The sequence below is a fragment of the Henckelia pumila genome, chromosome 2 (assembly GCF_033568475.1).
Source record: "Henckelia pumila isolate YLH828 chromosome 2, ASM3356847v2, whole genome shotgun sequence".
Lineage (NCBI taxonomy): Eukaryota > Viridiplantae > Streptophyta > Magnoliopsida > Lamiales > Gesneriaceae > Henckelia > Henckelia pumila.
This window is the reverse complement of record NC_133121.1, coordinates 110,441,253-110,461,769: the sequence shown is the minus strand read 5'-3', so window position 1 is coordinate 110,461,769 and position 20,517 is coordinate 110,441,253. Positions and strand designations below refer to the sequence as shown.

At 35.8% G+C, this 20,517-nt stretch overlaps 1 protein-coding gene across 6 annotated transcripts; it reads right to left on the bottom strand.

The window, feature by feature from the left end:
* Positions 1 to 10,302: 10,302 nt before the first annotated feature.
* On the bottom strand, positions 10,303 to 16,502 carry LOC140882577 (65-kDa microtubule-associated protein 3-like). Of its 6 annotated transcripts, none has more exons than XM_073288660.1 (13): positions 15,788 to 16,502; positions 15,551 to 15,705; positions 15,388 to 15,475; positions 15,192 to 15,265; positions 15,031 to 15,104; positions 14,817 to 14,884; positions 13,996 to 14,682; positions 12,934 to 13,020; positions 12,559 to 12,628; positions 11,284 to 11,334; positions 11,105 to 11,192; positions 10,826 to 10,909; positions 10,303 to 10,651 (listed from the first exon to the last, which is right to left on the bottom strand). In XM_073288660.1, the coding sequence occupies exons 1-6, from the start codon at positions 15,798 to 15,800 to the stop codon at positions 14,854 to 14,856; spliced, it is 435 nt and encodes a 144-aa protein (XP_073144761.1). In that variant the 5' UTR covers positions 15,801 to 16,502; the 3' UTR covers positions 10,303 to 10,651; positions 10,826 to 10,909; positions 11,105 to 11,192; positions 11,284 to 11,334; positions 12,559 to 12,628; positions 12,934 to 13,020; positions 13,996 to 14,682; positions 14,817 to 14,853. The 6 variants fall into 6 exon arrangements, with proteins under 6 accessions (XP_073144761.1, XP_073144759.1, XP_073144757.1 ...); XM_073288658.1 differs by lacking the exon at positions 15,192 to 15,265 and having other exon boundaries at positions 13,996 to 14,139; positions 14,243 to 14,682; XM_073288656.1 differs by lacking the exon at positions 15,192 to 15,265 and having other exon boundaries at positions 15,788 to 15,927; positions 16,122 to 16,502.
* Positions 16,503 to 20,517: the final 4,015 nt, after the last annotated feature.

Genomic DNA, 20,517 nt, shown 5'->3' with positions numbered 1-20,517 from the left:
CTTATCTTCGTGATAGTGTAGTAACTACCACATAATCCTTACCTTGTTGACACTTGATCAACTCTTCACTAACAATTCGAACTCCTTGAGAACTTACACCAAAATCAACAAGTTTTCTTGCACGAAATACAATCAACTTTCTAATATGCTCATGACCCAAAAACATCATACACAACATGATTAACACAACTCTCAAACGTTCAACATGAACTTTAAAATTTTTTATATATACTAAGATATAATCAAAGTATACCACAACAAATTTACCCATAGATACATGCAAAACATATTTCATCAATCCCATGAAAACATTACGCACATTAGCTAGCCCAAAAGTCAATACTAGCCACTCAAGCAAATAAGACTTTCCACCAAGACAACTCATGCACAAAACACTCATATCAACACAACTCAAATAATTCACTAACTTACTTACTCTTGTATCACACCAAGATTCCAACACATTAAGATCAACAAATGACTTCAACACTACCATATGATCCAAATTATTCAATTTCTCAACATACCTAGATCCCAATAACTTAAGATCAAGATTTGAATTCAATCCATAATTCATAGATAGCACATTCACAAATCTTTCAACTAAGACATTTAATACAAGAAATTTAGAATTTAGACCATACCTTTGAAAGTTGGTATTGAATTTGTACTCTTGACTTGAAGCTACATCATACCTCACAATTAGGGGTGCAAACGAACCAAATATGTTCGTGAGCTTTACGAGTCCGCTCGATAAATATTTGATTCGTATTCGAGCTTATCGAACTCGAGCCGAATTCGAACATGTTCGAACTTTTTTTCGAGCCGAAATTACTATGTTCGATAGTTCGCGAATAGTTCACGAGCCTTAATATTTAATTAATATAATATAATTATATAATAATATATATACATTTCGAGCTTTTCAAACCATAATATCCGAATAGTTCACGAATAGGTTTGAATATTTCGAACCAAACTCGAACTCGAACTTCATTTCGAGCCGAACTCGAGCCAAAATATTTGAAATTATCTAACTTCGGATCGAGCTCGAACTCGAAAATACTCTTATCAAGCCGAATTCGAACCTTAAAATTTTACCATTATTCGGCTCGATTCGGTTCGTTTGCACCCCTACTCACAATAGGAACAAGTGTTAAATCTCCAACCTCACCTTGTGTGTGACCAACTTTACATGGATCCAACATGTTAAGCCTTTCAAAACTATTTCTCATTTGTTTCTTCATCAACACGTCTCCAAAATCCTGCAAAAAAGAACAAACAATGCTCGATATTGAACCGGCTAAACCATGACAATGAGATAAAACTTCTTTGTACAAAAGTACTTTAGGAATTTTATTCATTTGCACAAAATTTTCAACCTCACTATTTTGGACCATAATATTTTCTTTTTTTATTGGTCTCTTTCTTCTCCTTTCTTTCCTCTATTTTTTTTTTTTACCTCAAAGGTCATCTCATTTTTTTTAACACTCTTTCTTTTGGCCTCAATTATTTTTTTTTCTTTTTTTTTTTCCTATGGCTATCTCACTTTTTTTATCACTCTTTTTTTTCAGCCATATCACTCAAATTTTTAACTTCAATTGGTCTTTTTGAATTTCTTTTGGAACCAAGAAAAAAGAAACAATACATGTTTTACTTACTATCTCATCAATAGACTCAATAGCAATACCAGCACCACTATCAAGCACATTATGCACAATAGAAGATTTCTCATCAAGCCATTCACCTTCCACCGCACAAATTTTAACACACATCGTCAATCAATGAATAATTATATGTTTTTTTTATTAATTAAGTAGTTGGTTTAGTTTATTTGTAATGTACTAAAAAAAAGTTTTAGTTTTTTAATGGTTACATATAAAGAAATTTTAATTTATTTGTAATGTATTAAAAAATTGTTTGATTTTTTTCATAATTTTTTTTAAAAAAATATTTTCATAGAATTTTTTTTTAAAAAAAATATTATTCGGGATTACCCTCTCCTGACCCCACGGGATCCCGAATGTTTGGGATCCCGAACATTCGGGTCCCGACACTTCTCGGGTACGGGATCGGGAGAAAAAAAATATCCCAATTCCTATCGGGACGGGAATCCGGTAAGGGGGTTACGGAACGGGTCCCGACCCGATTCCACCCCTAGAGCCAGCTTTGAATTCGTGGATTCGAGATGCTCAGATGTCTGACTCGAAGACCCAGCGTTTGGCTCATCTAACCAACGAGGGTAGCTCGTCTGGATTTCACTATTAGTCAGATGGTTTTCTGTGTTTGTCTGGTAGGCTTGTGATTCCACAGGATGAAGAGTTGCGAGAGGAGATCTTGTCTCAGGCACATTGCACTAAGTTGAGTATTCATCCGGGAAGAAACAAGATGTACAAGGATCTACGTACTCGGTTTTGGTGGAAGGGGATGAAACATAGTGTGTATCAGTATGTTTCGAGATGTTTGGTGTGTCAGCAGGTCAAGGCAGAGCACCGACGACCTGGAGGTTTGCTTCACAATCTGCCTATTCCTGAGTGGAAATGGGAGTTTATCACGATGGATTTTGTGACCCATTTGCCGATGTCCTCGAGGAATTGTGATGCTATCTGGGTTGTGGTGGACCGACTCACCAAGTCAGCGCATTTCATCGCCTATAGCCGAGAGTACTCTGTGGATCGCATGGCACGGTTGTATATTCAGGAGATCGTTCGACTTCACGGAGTGCCTGTGAGCATTGTCAGCGATCGAGACCCCAGGTTTACTTCTAGGTTTTGGGGGAGTGTTTAGCGTGCGATGGGCACTACTCAGTTTGAGTACTGCCTATCATCCGGAGACAGATGGTTAGTCAGAGCGCACTATCCGTACTTTGGAGGATATGCTTTGAGCGTGCGTTATGGATTTTGGTTCAGCCTGGCAGGATCAATTGCCATTGATTGAGTTCGCGTACAACAACAGCTATCATACTAGCATTGGGATGACACCTTTTGAGGCATTGTACGGACGACGTTGTTGCACTCCACTCTTCTGGGAAGAAGTGGGGGAGAGATGGGCTGAGGGACCGGAGTTAATCCAGCAGGCAGTAGACATTGTTGATCAGATTAAGAAACGGATTAAGACTGCACAGGATCGTCAGGCCAGCTATGCTAACACTAAGCGTAGGCCTTTGGAGTTTGATGTTGGGGAGAGAGTATTTCTGAGACTGTCACCTTTCCACAAGATTCTCAGATTTGGCCTTAAGGGCAAGTTGTCTCCCAGGTTTATCGGTCCGTTTGAGATCTTAGAGAACATTGGCGATTTGTCTTATCGTCTGGCTTTGCCACCGTATCTGTCCAGTATTCACAACGTGTTCCATGTATCTCTGTTGCGATGGTATGTGGCAGATCCGTCTCATATTCTACAGCGGTCTGAGGTTCAGGTGGATAAGGATTTGACCTATGTTGAGAGACCTATTCGTATCCTGGATCATAAGGATAAGGTCTTGCGGAATAAAGTTATTCCTATAGTTTTAGTTCAGTGGCAGCGATGAGGCACTAAAGAAGCTACTTGGGAGCTTGAGAGCAGGATGCGTACAGAACATCCCGAGTTATTTTGATTTTCTTTTCGAGTTGTATTCAGTTGTAAACTCTGTAAACGTTTGATTGGAATAAAGAATGTTTCTGCATTTTGTTTAACATTCAGTACTTAAGATCTAATTTCGAGGATGAAATATCTTAAGTGGGGAAGAATGTAGTAGCCTGAACCCAGTTTTAGTGATTAACTGTTATTTAATCCAATAAACATGATTAAAGGGACTTTTAATGGATTAGCAGAGCCCGGGATTAGACCCAGAATGATCAGAAATGGTCCGGAGGGTTAGGCAGAACGGAAGCAACGTTCTAGGAACGGATGCAACGTTCGTGCCATCAGAAATGCGTCACTGCTTACGTACTTGATGTGACATTGACACCATCGGAAGCAACGATGGTGAACGGACGCAACGTTCTTCAGTCAGAACGGACGCAACGATGAGGAACGGACGTTCCGTTCGTGGTCTATAAATAGGGGTGCCGAGGCTCACATTTGAGCACACCTCTCACCTCTTCTCTCTCGATTCCTTAGCCTTCTAACTCAGATCTAGGGAATTCTATGCGTTCCATTGGGAATCCGAAAGTGGCTTAGCAATCCAGGCGTCGTAGCGGAGCTATGGCCTAGTTTTGAGGCAATCGACATCAAATGGCTAACAACGGACGAAGGTATAGCTTTTTCTTCCTAAAAATATTTAGGAGTATGCAATAGCTTAGTTAAGGCTTTTAGAGCACTTTAATGATATTAGTATCATTTGGCAGTGTAGTGCGGATTGTAGGCGTAGACCTAGAGCTGGTAGAGCGCGCCTAGTATTTGAGGTACGAAAATACTGTTCGAGATATCCTGACTGAGTATGCATGTATTATGTGACTGCATGATTTATATGCCATGATTTTATGCTGCATACATTTGCATATTGAGCTATCTCCTTCGAGATGTATATTAGTAGGGTTGTACCCTATCCTGTTAGTGGATGAACTTCCATTGAATTGGGTCCGACGTATCCACTGGTATTTTTGGTATTGGAGCCACCTCCTGCAGCGACGGCACAGTGTGCTACATACCAGGGCCCGGTCTGTCTTTGTTCTCAGATCCTTGACCTCGAGTTATAGGGAGTTCACTTTGCATGCATGTATACTCATACTCTCGTGCTGAGCGTCTTATGCTCACGTCTCGTACTCTGTGTTTCTGGACACCCTATTCTATGGGGCAGGTTTGCGATTGGATGAGGCGGGTGGATCCAAGAGGGGCTAGTCAGTGGTTGGCCAGCTGGAGCTTCGTCTAGGTTTACTCTTTTGTATTGGGTTGATACAACATTCGATTTGATTGTATTATATTTGGGTATTTACAGATTCATTTTCTTGGGATTGTATTTTATTAATGGTTTCCGCAGTTTAAATTCTGATTACTGTTTAATTAAGTTAATTGCATGCCTAAGTTCTGTTTAGTAGGTGATCTCGGTAAGGGTCACTACAACATTCAACCTCTACACGAGAATCCGACACTTTCATCATAGTCTCCTTAAAACATTGGCACATATCATGCTTATCTTTTCTATTACACCATAAGCATGCAATATCAAAGGTACTAGAATTTAAAATTTTAGATGTACCTTGATATTCACGTTTGGGAACTTCATAGTGATTAGGAGCAAAACGTTTCCACATAGCTTTCTTCAGCTCATCCCATGTAAAAATAGGATTCACTCCATGTCTTTTCCTATTCACCACCACTTTATCCCACCAAGTGCAAGCATAGTTGGTAAACTCTTGTAAGACAAATTTAACCTTCCTAGCTTCAGAAAAATCACGACCTTCAAACAAAAACTCTATCTTTTCTCCCACTTCAAATACGACTCCGAATCCGAATATCCATCAAACGATGGAATTTTATTTTTCTTTTAAGTTTTCAAAAAAATAATTAAAATCTTTCCTATCTCCATCATCATATCTCCTTTCATCCCCATACCCATCAATTTTTCTCTATCTCCTACTACTATCATACCCATATAATCTTTTTTCACTCTCCCTATACTCATCGAAGTTTCTTTGAAAAATTGTACCTGCAATAAAAAGGTTAGTAATAAAAATTTCTTGCCCAAAATCTCACAAGTCGCTCCAAGGAAATCGCTCAAACGCTCTCTTTTTTTTCCACTCAAAATATGGAATAACTTATGCTTTGTGGTTTTAAATATCAAACTCACAAGTTCAAAACTTGTAAACACTGTCAATCGACTTACGTAGACTGCACAAAAACAAGTCAAGAGATTTATGAATATTGAAAGAAACTTGGCACCCAAAAACTTACAAGACACAAGAAATTTGCCACAAGATATTTTTATAACTTTTTTTTCTCTAAATTTCGGCCCTTTTTGACCGATTTTCTCTTTTTTTTTTTGAATTTATAACTTGTAGCACAAGACACGAGACTTGGATAACAAGTTTGAAAGAGACAACACAGAAATTTGATATGAGATAGATGAAGAACAAAGAACGATGAACGATAAACGAAGAACGAGGAACGAAGAAAGAATATAGATTAAAAAAGGATACGACTTACTTAAATCAAAACCTTAAGCTTTGATACCAAATGATGTGAATCTTTGATGCCATGAAGAGCAAACATGATTATATTAAAATCGTACCCTTAATCCAATAACAAATAAAAGAAACAACAATTTTTTCCTATCTTTGAAACAAATAAGTTTGCAAAATCCACCTCTAGTTTACCTGAAACTAGCAACAGATAATTGCGGAATAAACAATCGATCACAACGAAACCTTCAAAAAACTTGTTTCTGATAATCCACGAGGATAATCAATCGACAAACTCCACAAAGATGTTAAACTTTGATAAGTTTGATTTTAACAAAGCAAAAGCTTCAATAAAATTCTAGAGAGAATTTTATATTGATAAAAATCAATAATATGAACTATGTTATTCAATAATGAATGTTCTTGTTGTATTTATAATACAACTACAAAATAACAAAAAATATCGCAAAATAATTCAAAATATATCTAAAGATATCAAAGATATCTCCTATAAGTTTCCTAGTATATGCTCTTTCCAGGCTTGGTAGTTGTTTTGATCTGGATACTTGAACCACAGTTTTGTGGATACCAGGTTTGAAATAGTATTGGTTGATGGCATTGAGAAGTCTAAGTAATTGGATGAGAACATTGTTGAAGGGCTAGCTTATTATTGGAATGGATGATTAAATTTAGCTGGTGCATGCATGGGAAACCAAATGTAACATGGCTAGCTTTTAAAAATTAAAATTTTTTCATATATATATATACAATTTTGCTATCCTGCCTACTCACCGTATCCACATAATGTGCCCACCATGAGGTGACACTCAACTATTGGATGTGATGAATTGTGCGTCCAATAGTTGAGTGTCACCTCATGGTGGGCACATTATGTGAGCACGGTGGGTGGGCAGGATAGCAAAACTCTATATTAGTTTTTCCTCATAAAATATATAATAGTAGATAATATTATATATAGGTTTATGATAAATTAATATTATACAAACCGGTAGTAAATAAAAAAAATTTGTATAGCTCATGTTAAATTAATCACATTGGAAGTCATGTGTTATTTTAATAAAAAATAAATTTCAACAATAGATTACATTATGCACACAATATTAATTACTAAATTTTTGTGTTTATAAGTAAGGGTGTTCACTTTGGATCGAACCAAACCAAAATTCAGTCCACCTGATTGCAAAGCGAATATAACGAGGTTCGATTAAGTACCAAAAAGTTTTTATACATTTTATTTAATTTTATGATTTATAATCAATTTAGTTCATTTGCATTTAAAGTGATTATTCAAATAATCAATTTTATAAATTCCAATAATTAACTTCACAAAAGATGTGTCCGTGTTGGTTAATGAGATCTTACACTTTAAGGACAATACCCAAATCATGAATCCAATGATTCATATCTCTACACATAGGCGTAATTAATTATATATTATTGACGTGATAAAAATAATGAGACATAAAATCTATGATTATGGTGATACTCATAAGATAGGTTGAACTCTACCGTCCAGGCGATATGGTTATACTAGTATACATAACATTATATATATAATACAAATTAAATGTTATAGTAAAAGAGTATCACAAATCGGTAATTCATAATTAATCTAACTGAAATTGTAAGGATCCGATGTTAATTTCTTACGTAGTTGGCAAGATTAAGTAATTTTAAAATATTTAAGTCAAATAATTTAGTTGTGATTTAAAAATATGTATTAGTAAAAATCGGTTACTAGAAGATATTAAAACTGTTATCGAATCGGTGTTGTATTGTTTTCCATAAAAGATCTCCTATAGCTCATAATAATTTTATGGAAAAATAAGTTTTTTGGTTCAGTAACTTTACCCCATTTGGGTTTTGGTCCATTAACTTTTTCGATGTGGGTTTTGGTACACTAACTTTGCATTTTTAGTTTTTTTTTGTCCAACTGCATACGTGTCAACTTCTGATTGGTCCACGTCATCATTTTGGACCAATCAGAAGTTGACACGTATGCAGTTGAACCAAAAAACATTGAAAATACAAAGTTAGTGTACCAAAACCCACATTGAAAAAGTTAATGGACCAAAACCAAAACATAAATAAATTAATGGACCAAAAAACATATTTTCCCTAATTTTAATATAATTTGAATACGATAGATTCGTCAAGATTTATTTTAAAATATCATAAGGTAAATAAATTAGTAAAATATTCTTCCTTATTCCAAATCTACATAGCCCCCCGCTTATTGAAAGTGGAGGAGGTTATTTAACTTGATAAAGATTATGTGATGTAGATTAACTTTCCAAGGAAAGGATATTGATTATATATATATATATTTAGGTTGATTTTCAGTGGTAGTATTTGCTCGATCACATATTACCATATCCTCCTCGAAAATACAATGATAAGCAGGAAAGATAATCAATATCCTTTCCTTGGAAAGTTAATCTACATCACATATATATATATATATATATATATATATATATATATATATATATATATATATATATATATATATATATATCAATTAAACTCGAATATATCGCAAGTGCACGAGTCAAATAATAATATAGTGTACATGAGTACAAGTATCGTTCCACAGAGATTGATTTAAGACAAAATTACTCAAATATTATTCTTTAGTTAATAAAAATGAGATGAGAATAAATTTATAAACTAAAACAAAACGATGAAATAAAAACAAAACAATAAATTAAGTTCAAAAAATAAATAAACGATTGTTAGGAGATCTCGGTTCACCACCCCTTTTTTTCTCTAATGATTGAATTTTAATTTTCAAGTCATGTTTTTTGACGGAATTCCCTAATCTATCAATATACTCTCTCAAGCTATATATTAATCTAATTAAAAAACTGTAATAACCAAGTCTCCTTGTGTTATTTAACAACTGCAATTGCATTAACGATTTGTGGAATCTTCTAGCTTTCAACCTGGTGGACTATGACTATCAACATGTATCCAACCTCATATCTCTATGCAAGTTGTAGATCCATGGATTATATTACCATATCATGTCATAAAATCTCCTCTCGGTATCAATTATAACACATAAAATCAATAAGAAGTTGATCAAACTCCAAAATTGCAATAAACACAATAATATAATCAATAATGCTTAAAACCAAATTCAATCTTCAAAAAAAAAATCAAAACATAGTTTTGGAGGTAGGATCCCCTAAATCCCAACAAACAAAATTAATTTAAGAAGAAAAGAAGAAAACTAGTTTTTGCGGTTCTTGAGTTCTTTAAGTTTTCCTCCATTTCCGTTCTTGTTCTCTCTCGATCCTTGGTCGCCTCTCCCTTCAATCTAATGTCTCGAACCCTTAAAACGTCAGATTTTTATCTATTTATAGTGCCCAAGAGTCTTTTCCATGTCAAACACCCAAAAAATAAAAAATTTCCAAATTGCGAGAGGGCCCGGGCGGTATGAGACCTTTAAAAGGTTGAAAGTCATGGTTGAGAATGAGACCAACTTCAAAGTGAAATACTTATGGTCTGATAATTGTGGAGAATATGAAGATGTTGAGTTCAAGAAGTATCGTGCACAAAACGGGATCAAGATGGAGAAAACCATTCCTGGTACTTCTCAAAAAAATGGTGTGGCTGAAAGAATGAACAGAACCCTGAATGAACAAGCCAGGAGCATGAGATTGCACGTTGTGAAAGAGTGGGTGTCCGGTTAGCCAACTTGTGGCTAAGAGCTTTTATGACTCTATAACTACAAGAAAAAAGGGAGGGGTCAAAAAACCGTTGTACTTTTAGGTGTTGTCGAATGTATAACATACAACAACAGTTTATATCCGTTATGGATTCCAACATATGACAACGGATATAAAACAGTAAATATCTGTTGTCGTATACTCTATTTGACCACGGTTTATAACTGTTGTCTTAAGTTGATAAATCGTTGTCTTAAGTTGCCTTTTACGACAGTTATAAACTGTTGTCTATTTTGGCATACGACAACAGATTTGCAACAGTTTATATCCGTTGTCGTATGTTACATTATTCAACCACATTTTAAAACCGATGTTGTATGTAGGTGTACGACAACAGTTCTGCAATAGTCTAAATCCGTTGTCTTTTTAGGCTTACGACAACAGTTTTGCAACATGTTAAATCTGTTGTCGTTTCTTAAATAAAAAACAAAAAAAATTTAATATACAAATTTTCAATATTATAAATCAATCAAAATTTTAAAATAAAGTTTAATATATAATTTTCCAGTATTACAAAACATCATATCAAAGCAACAAACTTTACAAGGAAATCCTGAAACTTCGCAGGTCATTCTTTGCTAAACACAAAACACTTGACCTTAAAAACATCGAAAAGCTTTCTTAGGAATCTGCTTGGTTGCATGGTATGCATGTATTAGCCGCCTCCGTTGCCTTGAATATCTCATCTTTACGTGTAGCTTCAACCGTGTCTCTCTTCTCTTTTGTTTGCGTGTGTATTATTGCCACCTTGTTTTTCACAGTACTTTCTGCATAATATTCATTCTTCTCTAGTTTTTCCTATAGATTACAAGCCTGGATCAATATTTGATATTTATAACTTTCAAACTTTGTTCAGGATTTCATGTAAACCAAAAGTGATGATCATTAAAAGCTTTATAGCCAAAATATTTACATTAGAACACACACAAATTTGAAGATGCAAACAAGCAAATCGAAGTTGAATCTTTTTACCTCAAGTTTTCTTAATTGGGCGTCAAAAGATATCTTCTTGGTGTTCTCCCATGAAGCTATATATCCGCTACCTTATTTTGAGCCCTATTCCATCACACTAAATTGTGATCACAATCTCAAATAGTTTCAAGAAAATTCATACAAAAAAAATTTAAATAAATCTCTCAAAGTCAAGAATTCACCCCATCGAAATCCATTCTTCCCCACATATCATAGCTGAACACGAGTTCTTGTTCACAAGAAATTTAGAAGTGATATCCGGAGAAATCAGAGCCTTACTTGTTCTCCACTTTTCTTTTTTAATTTTCCTCCCAAGCCTTGATGTATGACAACTTCTTGTCACCTTCGAATTTCGCAAGAGCAATATCTGCAAAATATTTCAGACACGAATCATCCCATTTTCATCTACAAGAATTCATTTGTTCCTTCAATAAATCAAATCATGACCATGTACACACCTCTATCAAGGGATCCTTTCGAGCTTTTCTTTGCAACAGGTTCTGGAACATCTGCACCCAAATTCGGACACAAAGTCCCACATTAAATCTAAACACAATCCATAAAAATTTCACATGTAACTTTTCAAATCATTCGTGTCAGAATATAATTTACCGACTCCAACTTTTTAGTTTATAAGATTAAACGTGATACATAACAATACAAGATTTTTAACAAGAAACCGTGGATAAACTAGATCCAACAAATCGTAACTCAATCTGCCATCTTTGAGTATGCAAAGAAGGAAAATAAACTAAACATGGGGGGAAAAACTAGTTGCACACAAGATATTGACACCAAATTTACATGAAGTTTTAGCCAAACTATACGATCTATTTTCAAGTATTAAAGCTATTTAGCATTGAAATCGCATGAAAATCCCGATGTAAAAGGAAGCAAAACTCAAAACTTAATTCCAGTTCATTACACCCATTAGCACTTCTCGGATCAGAAGAATAAATTCAAAATCAGGAGGACCTCAAATACTGAGTATTGGACCTCAAATACAGCAGGAGAGGAAGAAACACGATGAGAAGAAAAAGGAAGCAGAAGATAAGTATGGAAACAAAAAAATAAGTGCTGTAAAATCGAACAAGTAACATCCTTGTTTCTTTTTTTGCTCAGTGAGGATTATCAATATGCACAAGCTGCAGGTATATGCATCCACTTGGTAGTTTTTGATTCCTTGTTTTGTGAAATATATATATATATATATATATATATATATATATTAAGTAGTGCTAAATGTGACTTTTTATTATGCTTAATTAAATGCATACTATTAAATATTAATCACTCGTGAGCACAGTGAAGTGGAGCAACTACAGTGGAGAAACCTTTGTATCCATTTCAGTATGCTCCAGCCTTTGTGTTGGACGCAACTTGTAAAGAAAAACCAACATGCCGCCTTAATTGTTATAAAATGGAGATAGACACAAGTTCATGTGGGGACGTGATGAATCTGAATCTGAATTAGTGGGCTTCCAAGTTTGGTGAAAATGACATTATGCTTTGTTATACCATACGACGACAACAACGATAATGAAAAATGGGCAATAGTGAAACATACCATTATGAAGGGATTTCACTACAATAACCATATTTTAACTCCAACCTTTGAACAGTTTGCATGTTGTGCTTAAAGTAAACTTGCCTTCTGGTGGCATGTGTTAAATGAGATTAGACCAAATACAGATCAAAACAAAATTTTCTTTCGGATAAATAAAGAAACTAACCTCAGTTCGAAAACTATTTCTTTCTGCAATCCAGCAGCAGAAATTTGACACAAGCCTGTATTGCACCAATCTGCCATGAAAACACAAGAACAAAAATATTACATAAAAGCATATGCAAATGCTATTATATCAACATTCTGTCCCACAGTAATTACACTACAAGAAAAACCAAAACAAGAGCTACAAAAAAGCGAAACAAGTAGAGGACTGTCAGCTAGGAAAAATCTATTTTTATGAACCTATAATTACAAGTATTAATTGGAAATATATTCAGCACATCCATCGAGGCAAAGAACCACCAAAACAAAAGCTAAAAAAGGGAAAGAACGAGAGAAAAACATTAAAATAAAAAATATAACAAGATATGTAGAAAACCTATATCGTGATCATTTTGGATAGTTTAAATGGTAGTGCCGTGCATATGCTTTTCAACAGAGATCTTTGCTGCTTGATCCGCCATTTCTGCAATTATTGGAAGTGTTAATCAAATAAAAAATAAGTTTCAATTCGATAGCAATGAAACGAATAATATTTAAAAATTCAATTAAATCAACAAATAAGGGAAATATCGTTCATTTGAGAACGCAGTCTTCATATAGTGTAATAACTCCTCCATTTTGCCGCAGTAAACATACGAAAAATGAAATGACATTCCATTCATTCATTCATCTCCAAAGGCAGTGATATATATTAAATCAAAATTGATACAATCAATTTGGACATATTTCAATTCTGAACCAATATCATCGTCTCTAGAATCCATCTCCTAGTGGCAAAATGCAGTAAAAAACCTATTCTACCTGCAACAATTCATAACAAGATTACAACAGTGAACACAAATTTCCGACAAGTATATTGCTGAATATGAGGGTTGTGAGATCCGAGCTTTTTATTAACTGGAACGAGGCAACCATGATCAAGTAATTCACAAGATTGACAAACTGTACATAACCATTTAAAAGTAACCTAGTTTTGACTTCCACCGTTGGGGAAGAATCTCGTTGTTAGGAAGCATATTCTTTGAAATAGAAAATCCAAAAATATTTAAAAGCCAAATATTTAAAAGCCAAAAATATCTAAAAGCCAAACATATTCTTGCAGCCAAACAATAACCAAATTCCGAACATCACATGCCAATAAAAAGAATAAATAATGATATAAAAAAAAGTTTATATTTCTCTTCCACCGAATTAAAAGAAGCTACTCTGAAATTATGGGTACATAAGATGTAGTCTATAGCATCCATCTGTGCATATTCTATATATGATGGATTTCTGGCTACATAAGATGTACTCTACAACATCTATGCCTATTCTAAGATGGAATTTTACAAGATAGTAAACTAGACATCACCATCAACACAACACAAAACCAGTATCAATCAAAACATGAACTCAAGTAAAACATTAATAAAAACAAAACTGGCTAGGATGGCACCTTGATCTCACAAAGCAATAATTGATCAATCTCAGGAATTGCATCAACAACACCTCGAAAATAACGACACTCATCACGCTCAACAGCCCGGGCCTCGAATGTCATGCAGTAATATTCAGGTGGCAAGACGTTGAGCTTGACGACCTGCTGGAGACTGAAATTCTCTATGCTACTCCGTATATCACACACTTCTTCATAGAAATTCGATTAAGATTAATGAAATAATGCGAAACTAGAAAAATCATACCTCCTCTTCGATTTGTTGTAAAGTGTTGGATCCGTCGATCCTGAAAGTTTTGGAGGCCAAATGACATTCGACAGATGACATGTCCGCGTAGGAGAGAAGCATGTGACAGAGCTTATTGGCGTCGCATGAGACGGGGATGGTGAAGTCCCGTGTCCTGGCCCTGCAGGTGGGAGAGGAACAGGGGATTGGGCGGTAGGAAGTGGAGATTTAGGGGCTGAAAGAGGTTGGCGAGGAGGTGTTTTGTTGCAGTGGTGCCATGAGAGCTCGCTCCCAATGTCGAGAACCATGGTGAATTGTTGCCGAGGCGAGCCGACGATGAGGGAGATTGTGAGAGACACGTTGTGGCGGAAGGATAGCTTGTTTATTTGAGGCAAAATTTGTTGTGCTTTGAGCGGATGAATCAGCAAAAAAGAAGGGTTCGCAGGTTTGCAAGAACTTGGCTGCATGAAAAATGCACACAACATGAGAAATATTAATTCAGTGAAAAGAAAGCGGCGAAACTCGATTGCTTAATTATTAGTGTATTTTTGAGCTGTACGTATGGCATTAGCATAGAGAGGAGAGAAGGGAATACTTGTTTGGCCTTGAACCATAAAGAGCTTCCTGCTCTGTCAGTAACAGCCCTTGAAGTTTTCTCTCGTCCTGATGTGAAAAAATTGACAGAAAATTGTAAAAAGACATGGTGAACGGGTAATAATGTCCTCCATTTTCTTAAGAAGTCAAGGTTCCTTTTGGTGTTTGTGCTAGAAATTAAAATTTAAAAGGTACATGCTATGTTGTATGCATACCCGCTGTCTTTTTTCTTCAAATTCTTTTCCTGTCGTAGAACCATATATCCTTCCAGCATAGAAAGAAGGCGAACCTAGACATGAAAACCAAAGGTAAATTTTGCCAACAAAAAATTAAAGATTGATAGATAAATTACTTGTGATAAAAGGGCAATACTTACACCATCGTAAATAAAATCAAATCCTTTATCATTTTCCCATGATACTATCTTTGAGGCCAATGTATCCACCATTGCTATTCCACCAAATTATGATGGTAAATACATTATCAAATTCAAAAATTCATTTGCCACAATTTTCATTGTAGGGGCTACTAAGAACAGAAGGCTCTTCCACTAATGCGCGATGCAAATATACCTGGAAGTTTATTGACCAACAAACGAGCTTTTTCAGCACGCCTTAGAGTAAGATAACAACCCCTTCCAGCATTATAGCGATTATCATCCTGTGAATAATAAAACTAAAAGTTATTTTGAGCCATAAATCATCTTGTAATCAACAGAAAGTCGTAGAAACAAACCCTACTATACTCCTCGAGCCAACTCTCCTCCTCACATGCAACAATCCACTTCTCAACTTTTCTAGGATCTCTTTCCTCCTTGGCCCTAGATATTTGAAGCTCAATTTTCTCTAGTACACAGGTGACATCAACTTCTCCTTCCATTGACCGAGGAACTAAAAAATGATGATGCTAACAAACTTCTGAAGGACAGATTTACAATTTTGTTTCCCATATAATAGCAAAGACCCGACTCACTTATTGTATCCATCGCTTCATCTGTTTCTGGAATTAGATGTGTCTTTCTATGAATATCCTCTAGCCCTGCTCTCTTTTTCAAAACAAGTTCCTTTAATTTTCTGGTTTTACTCTTCCAACCGAGAAACTTCTGCCTTGACCTGCCACAAATACGATTGAATTACTTTCAGAACCAACATAAATTTCAATCCTAAATCGAAAAATTATTCCTCTGTTGGATTAGATTCTTGGCTAAGGGATATCTTCTCGACCAAAACAGGGCAGCCCATGCCTCGAAGATAATTCCATAAAAGAAAGGAAAATTAGAAATGAAAAGAAAATTAAAAACACAAACTTCTAGCAACTTGAAGGAAAAGTAGAAATAAAAAGAACAGGGGCACGGCTTCGAATAGGGGCACGACTTTGAAGATTCAGGTCGGCATTCCTTGCTACATTGGCATCAACACGATGGTTATGACAACCCAAGCGTAATTTACCCAAACATTTAAGGGGCAATTCTATCATCTTCAAGCACAGACAAGAGGGGGGAATTCAAGGGGCGACGGTGAATGGAAAAGAGGTAGTGGGTGGCGATGGGTGAGTGGTATTTGAGCTCGGGTGGAGGCGGGTGGAGGAAATGGAAGGAACGGGGCGGAGAAGAGGGACGTGAGCTGTGAGGAGAAGGGCGGCTAGGGTTGGGTTTTGGAGAGAAGCGTGAGTTAGGAGAGAAGGGTGAGGTAGGTGTGAGAGTGAGAAAAGGAAAGTGTATTTCTTAAAATTAAAAGTTAAAACCAAACCACAACGGATTCAATGAAGTGTTGTCTTAGAAAACATAAAACAACAAAAAATAACAACGGTTATAAACAACCGTTGTCGTATAATATCAAATACACGTTCATAGACAACAGTTATTAAAAACCGTTGTCGTAGGTTAAAAAAACCCGCTCATAAACAACGGTTTTTTAAAATAAAACTGTTGTTAAAGAGTAAAAGACAACGGTTTTTGCTGAAAACCGTTGTCTTTATAGTGTTGTGTATGACCATATTTGTTGTAGTGTATGTATAAACAATCTTTGTTTAATATAATTTACATTGTTTTTGGCATTTACTTTATCTTTTATCATATTATTATGTTGTGACGTATTATACGATGTTTATATAAAGACCTTGAATATACTAGAGTGCATGTAAGATGTGATAGTACATTTTGATGCCTATCATGAAACACATCTTATAATCACTGTATATTCTAAACAGTTCCTAGTCAATTGAGTTGTCCGCAAATAAGGATAAGGATCGCTCGAGATTGAGACTAGCGTTTGCGATGCCTAGTACCACGCTTCATTGGTATGGAAGATAGAGATGTTCAAAGCATTCAAATAGATATTCATATGATGAATGATCGAACTACCATATCTGAACTTTCCAAGTGGTTATCACTTATCGAGTGGATGAAGTCCGCGGTTTTGGTTGTACACCATTAGTCCTTACTACTTGAAACATCATGGAGACTCTATATGCTAATACTGTACTTTGACTCGTTTACCGACTCTATGAGGGTCATCAGGTGTCGAGATTGGGTACAGTTACGACACATATAGGAGTCGATGCTTTGTTGTCAAGGATTCACCACATGCTTGCGAGTGTGGATATCCTATGCGATCTGAGGAGATATTAGTGTGACAAATCTCTGGCCAGAGTACATGATGTATTTTAGGTTACTTGGTTTCCTAGTAGCACATGCGATGTCACTATTTGATCTTCAAGATGCATTGCATAGTTATCGAATCTCGAACGACTCTCGATGTACCAATGGTTGTTGATTCGATCGGGATATATGGATGAAGGGACCGTACTGTACGCTAACCAAAACCTACTGGTTCTTGCAGGCACTATCAGTGATACCTAAGGAATCATGGGGCGATGTTGCTAGGCGCTCTTACCATGATTCGATGGGTAAGTCGGAAATTGTTGTTCCGAGTCACAAGGAGTTGTGAGCCCACGGCTAGCTGTATCCCTGAACCATTGAGGGTTACACAAGTAATTGATTACTAATCCCCGTTGAAATAGTTAAATTTAAAGAGTTAAATTTAGCAAAAGAGAAGTTGGACTTCTTAAGTAAAGGGAGTGTAATTTCCTAAAATGACATAGGGATGGGCATTTTTGAAAATCACTGAATTCGGATTCATAAAAATTATCTTGACTTTAAAAGGTGTAGAAATGGTTTCTGTGCACATTGGTGAAATCAGTTTATCAATCTGAGTCATGATGAATTTTATATTAATTTATATAATAACAGGCTTGGCTTGCTGGGCTTAAGTTATGGATAATGGGCCCTAAAGAGTTAGTGTCCTATTAGACATATAATTTAATCCAATCCAGAAATTATATATATAGATGTTGAAATTTTCGAAAATTGAGTATTATTCCAATACATTGAAGTTTTCGAAAAAATACTACAATAATTCTAAGAAGGAATTTTCAAAATTTCTTCTCCCTTTTTGAGAGAATTCAGTCTGTGATTTTTTTGAAAAATTACATTCTGAATTGACAGATCAAATCTATAAATCTCTTCGATAAACATCTGATTGATTTTTAGTGCAATCAATCATAGGGTTTTAGTTTTCTGTTCGTGGACCTAATTCAGGAGTTGATCGAGCGAGTCATCAGTTCCTGATATTTACAACAAGAACAGATTTAATCTGTTGGAGTCAATAATCAAGCCATAGCTTGAAGAGGTAAAATTTAATTGTGATTTAATTTTACTTGTTTATTTTAATCGTAGGATTTGATACCCACGATATGGAATCGTTCCATATCAAAATAAAATTTTTTAAACTTCCGCTGCTCCGGGTATCACATCTGTGTGATCCGAGAACACGTGTTCCAACATGCTGGACTACCGAAATCTTTATGGGATGATGCAGTTAACACTGCGGCGTATTTGATCAATAGAGGATCTTCGGTACCACTTGATTGCAGAATACCAGAGGAGGTCTGGAGTGGCAAAGGAGTAAATCTTTCTTTCTTGAAAGTGTTTGGTTGTCTTTCATATGTTCATATTGATTCAGCCAACAGAACAAAACTTGATCCGAAATCAAAAAAGTGTTTCTTTATTGGTTATGGAGATAACAATTTTGGTTTTCGGTTCTGGGATGACAAAATCGAAAGATCATTCGGAGCAGATATGTCATTTTCAATAAGCAAGTATTGTACAAGGACATATCAGACATTCCAGCTGGAGATAACATTCCTGAAATCAAGAAGACAAATGAAGTGCCATTGATAGATATTCCTATGAATGAGTCAGAGGACGGTAACCAGGAAGAAGAAACAGCACAAGAATCTTACCCACAAACTCCGATGATTGAACTCGGGAGATCTTCGAGAACAATAAGACCACCGGAGAGATACTCCTCTGCAATTCATTATATTTTACTGATAGATAAAGGTGAACCGGAAAACTTTGAATAAGCAAGGAAAAATGATGATTCAACCAAGTGAGAGTTAGTCATGGAAGATGATATGGATTCACTGTCATCCAATCAGACGTGGAAGTTGACGGAACTTCCAAAAGATAAAATGACATTACACCACAAGTGGGTGTACCGGTTAAAAGAAGAACATGATGGTAGCAAGTGGTACAAGGCGAGACTTGTTATGAAAGATTTTCAACAGCGTGAAGGCGTTGATTACATAGATATTTTCTCTCCAGTAGTAAATTTAACCACTATCAGAATTATACTTGGACTAGTGGCGAAGGAAGACTTACATCTGGAGCAGTTAGATGTAAAGACAACGTTTCTTCTTGGTGATCTAGATGAAGAAATTTATATGAAACAGCCATAAAGATTTGAAGTACGAGGAAAGGAGAAAATGGTATGCAAAATTCAGAACAGCTTGTACGATCCCAAACAAGCTCCAAGATAGTGGTACAAGAAGTTTGATGGATTCATGAACAACAATGGTTTTCTGAGGTGCTAAGCTGATCACTGCTGTTATGTTAAAAAATTTGGCGGTTCTTATATCGTATTACTGTTATATGTAGATGATATGCTGATAACAGGATCTTGTCTAGATGCATGAGATTGATAAGCTCAAGAGAGCGTTATCAAAATAATTTGCTATGAAGGATTTGGATGCTGCAAAGCAAATCCAGCTTGAAATGAGAATCTCAAGAGATCGGGTGAATGGAATCTTGAAGTTATCTCAAGAAGAGTACGTGAAAAAAGTTGTTAGCAGATTTAACATGGATGAAGCTAAAACTGTGAGTACTCCTTTGGTTAGTCATTTCAAACTAACCAAAACACAATCACCATCGACGGAGAAGTAGCAGGCTTATATGAACAAGGTTCCTTATGCTTCTGCTGTCGGAATCCTCATGTATGCAATGGTATGCACAAGACTAGATATAGCACATGCAGTGGGAGTTGTGAGCAGATTTAAGAGCAATCCTAGAAAACAACACTGGGAAGCAGTGAAGTGGATTCTCAGGTACTTGAGAGGTACTACTGGTTTATCTTTATGCTTCATGGGGACTAATCAGGACTTACAAGGATATGTCAATTCCGATATGGGTGGTGACCTAGACAGAAGGAAGATTACTATTGGATATGTGTTCACATTGGGTGGTACGACAGTAAGCTGGGTTCCAATTGTAAAATATTGTTGCACTTTTGATTACTGAAGCTGAGTACGTTGCAGTAACGGAAGCAAGCAAAGAGATGATTTGGTTGTGATAATTTCTTGAG

Bases quoted from the DNA above. Each gene is read 5' to 3' on its own strand.
- LOC140882577 (XM_073288654.1), bottom strand. The intron at 15,476-15,550 runs GTTTGTTTCTAC...TATTATTCACAG, and splicing joins GGCTCGAGGAGTATAGTAGG to GATGATAATCGCTATAATGC. The intron at 15,105-15,387 runs GTATATTTGCAT...TTTCATGTCTAG, and splicing joins GTTGGTCAATAAACTTCCAG to GTTCGCCTTCTTTCTATGCT.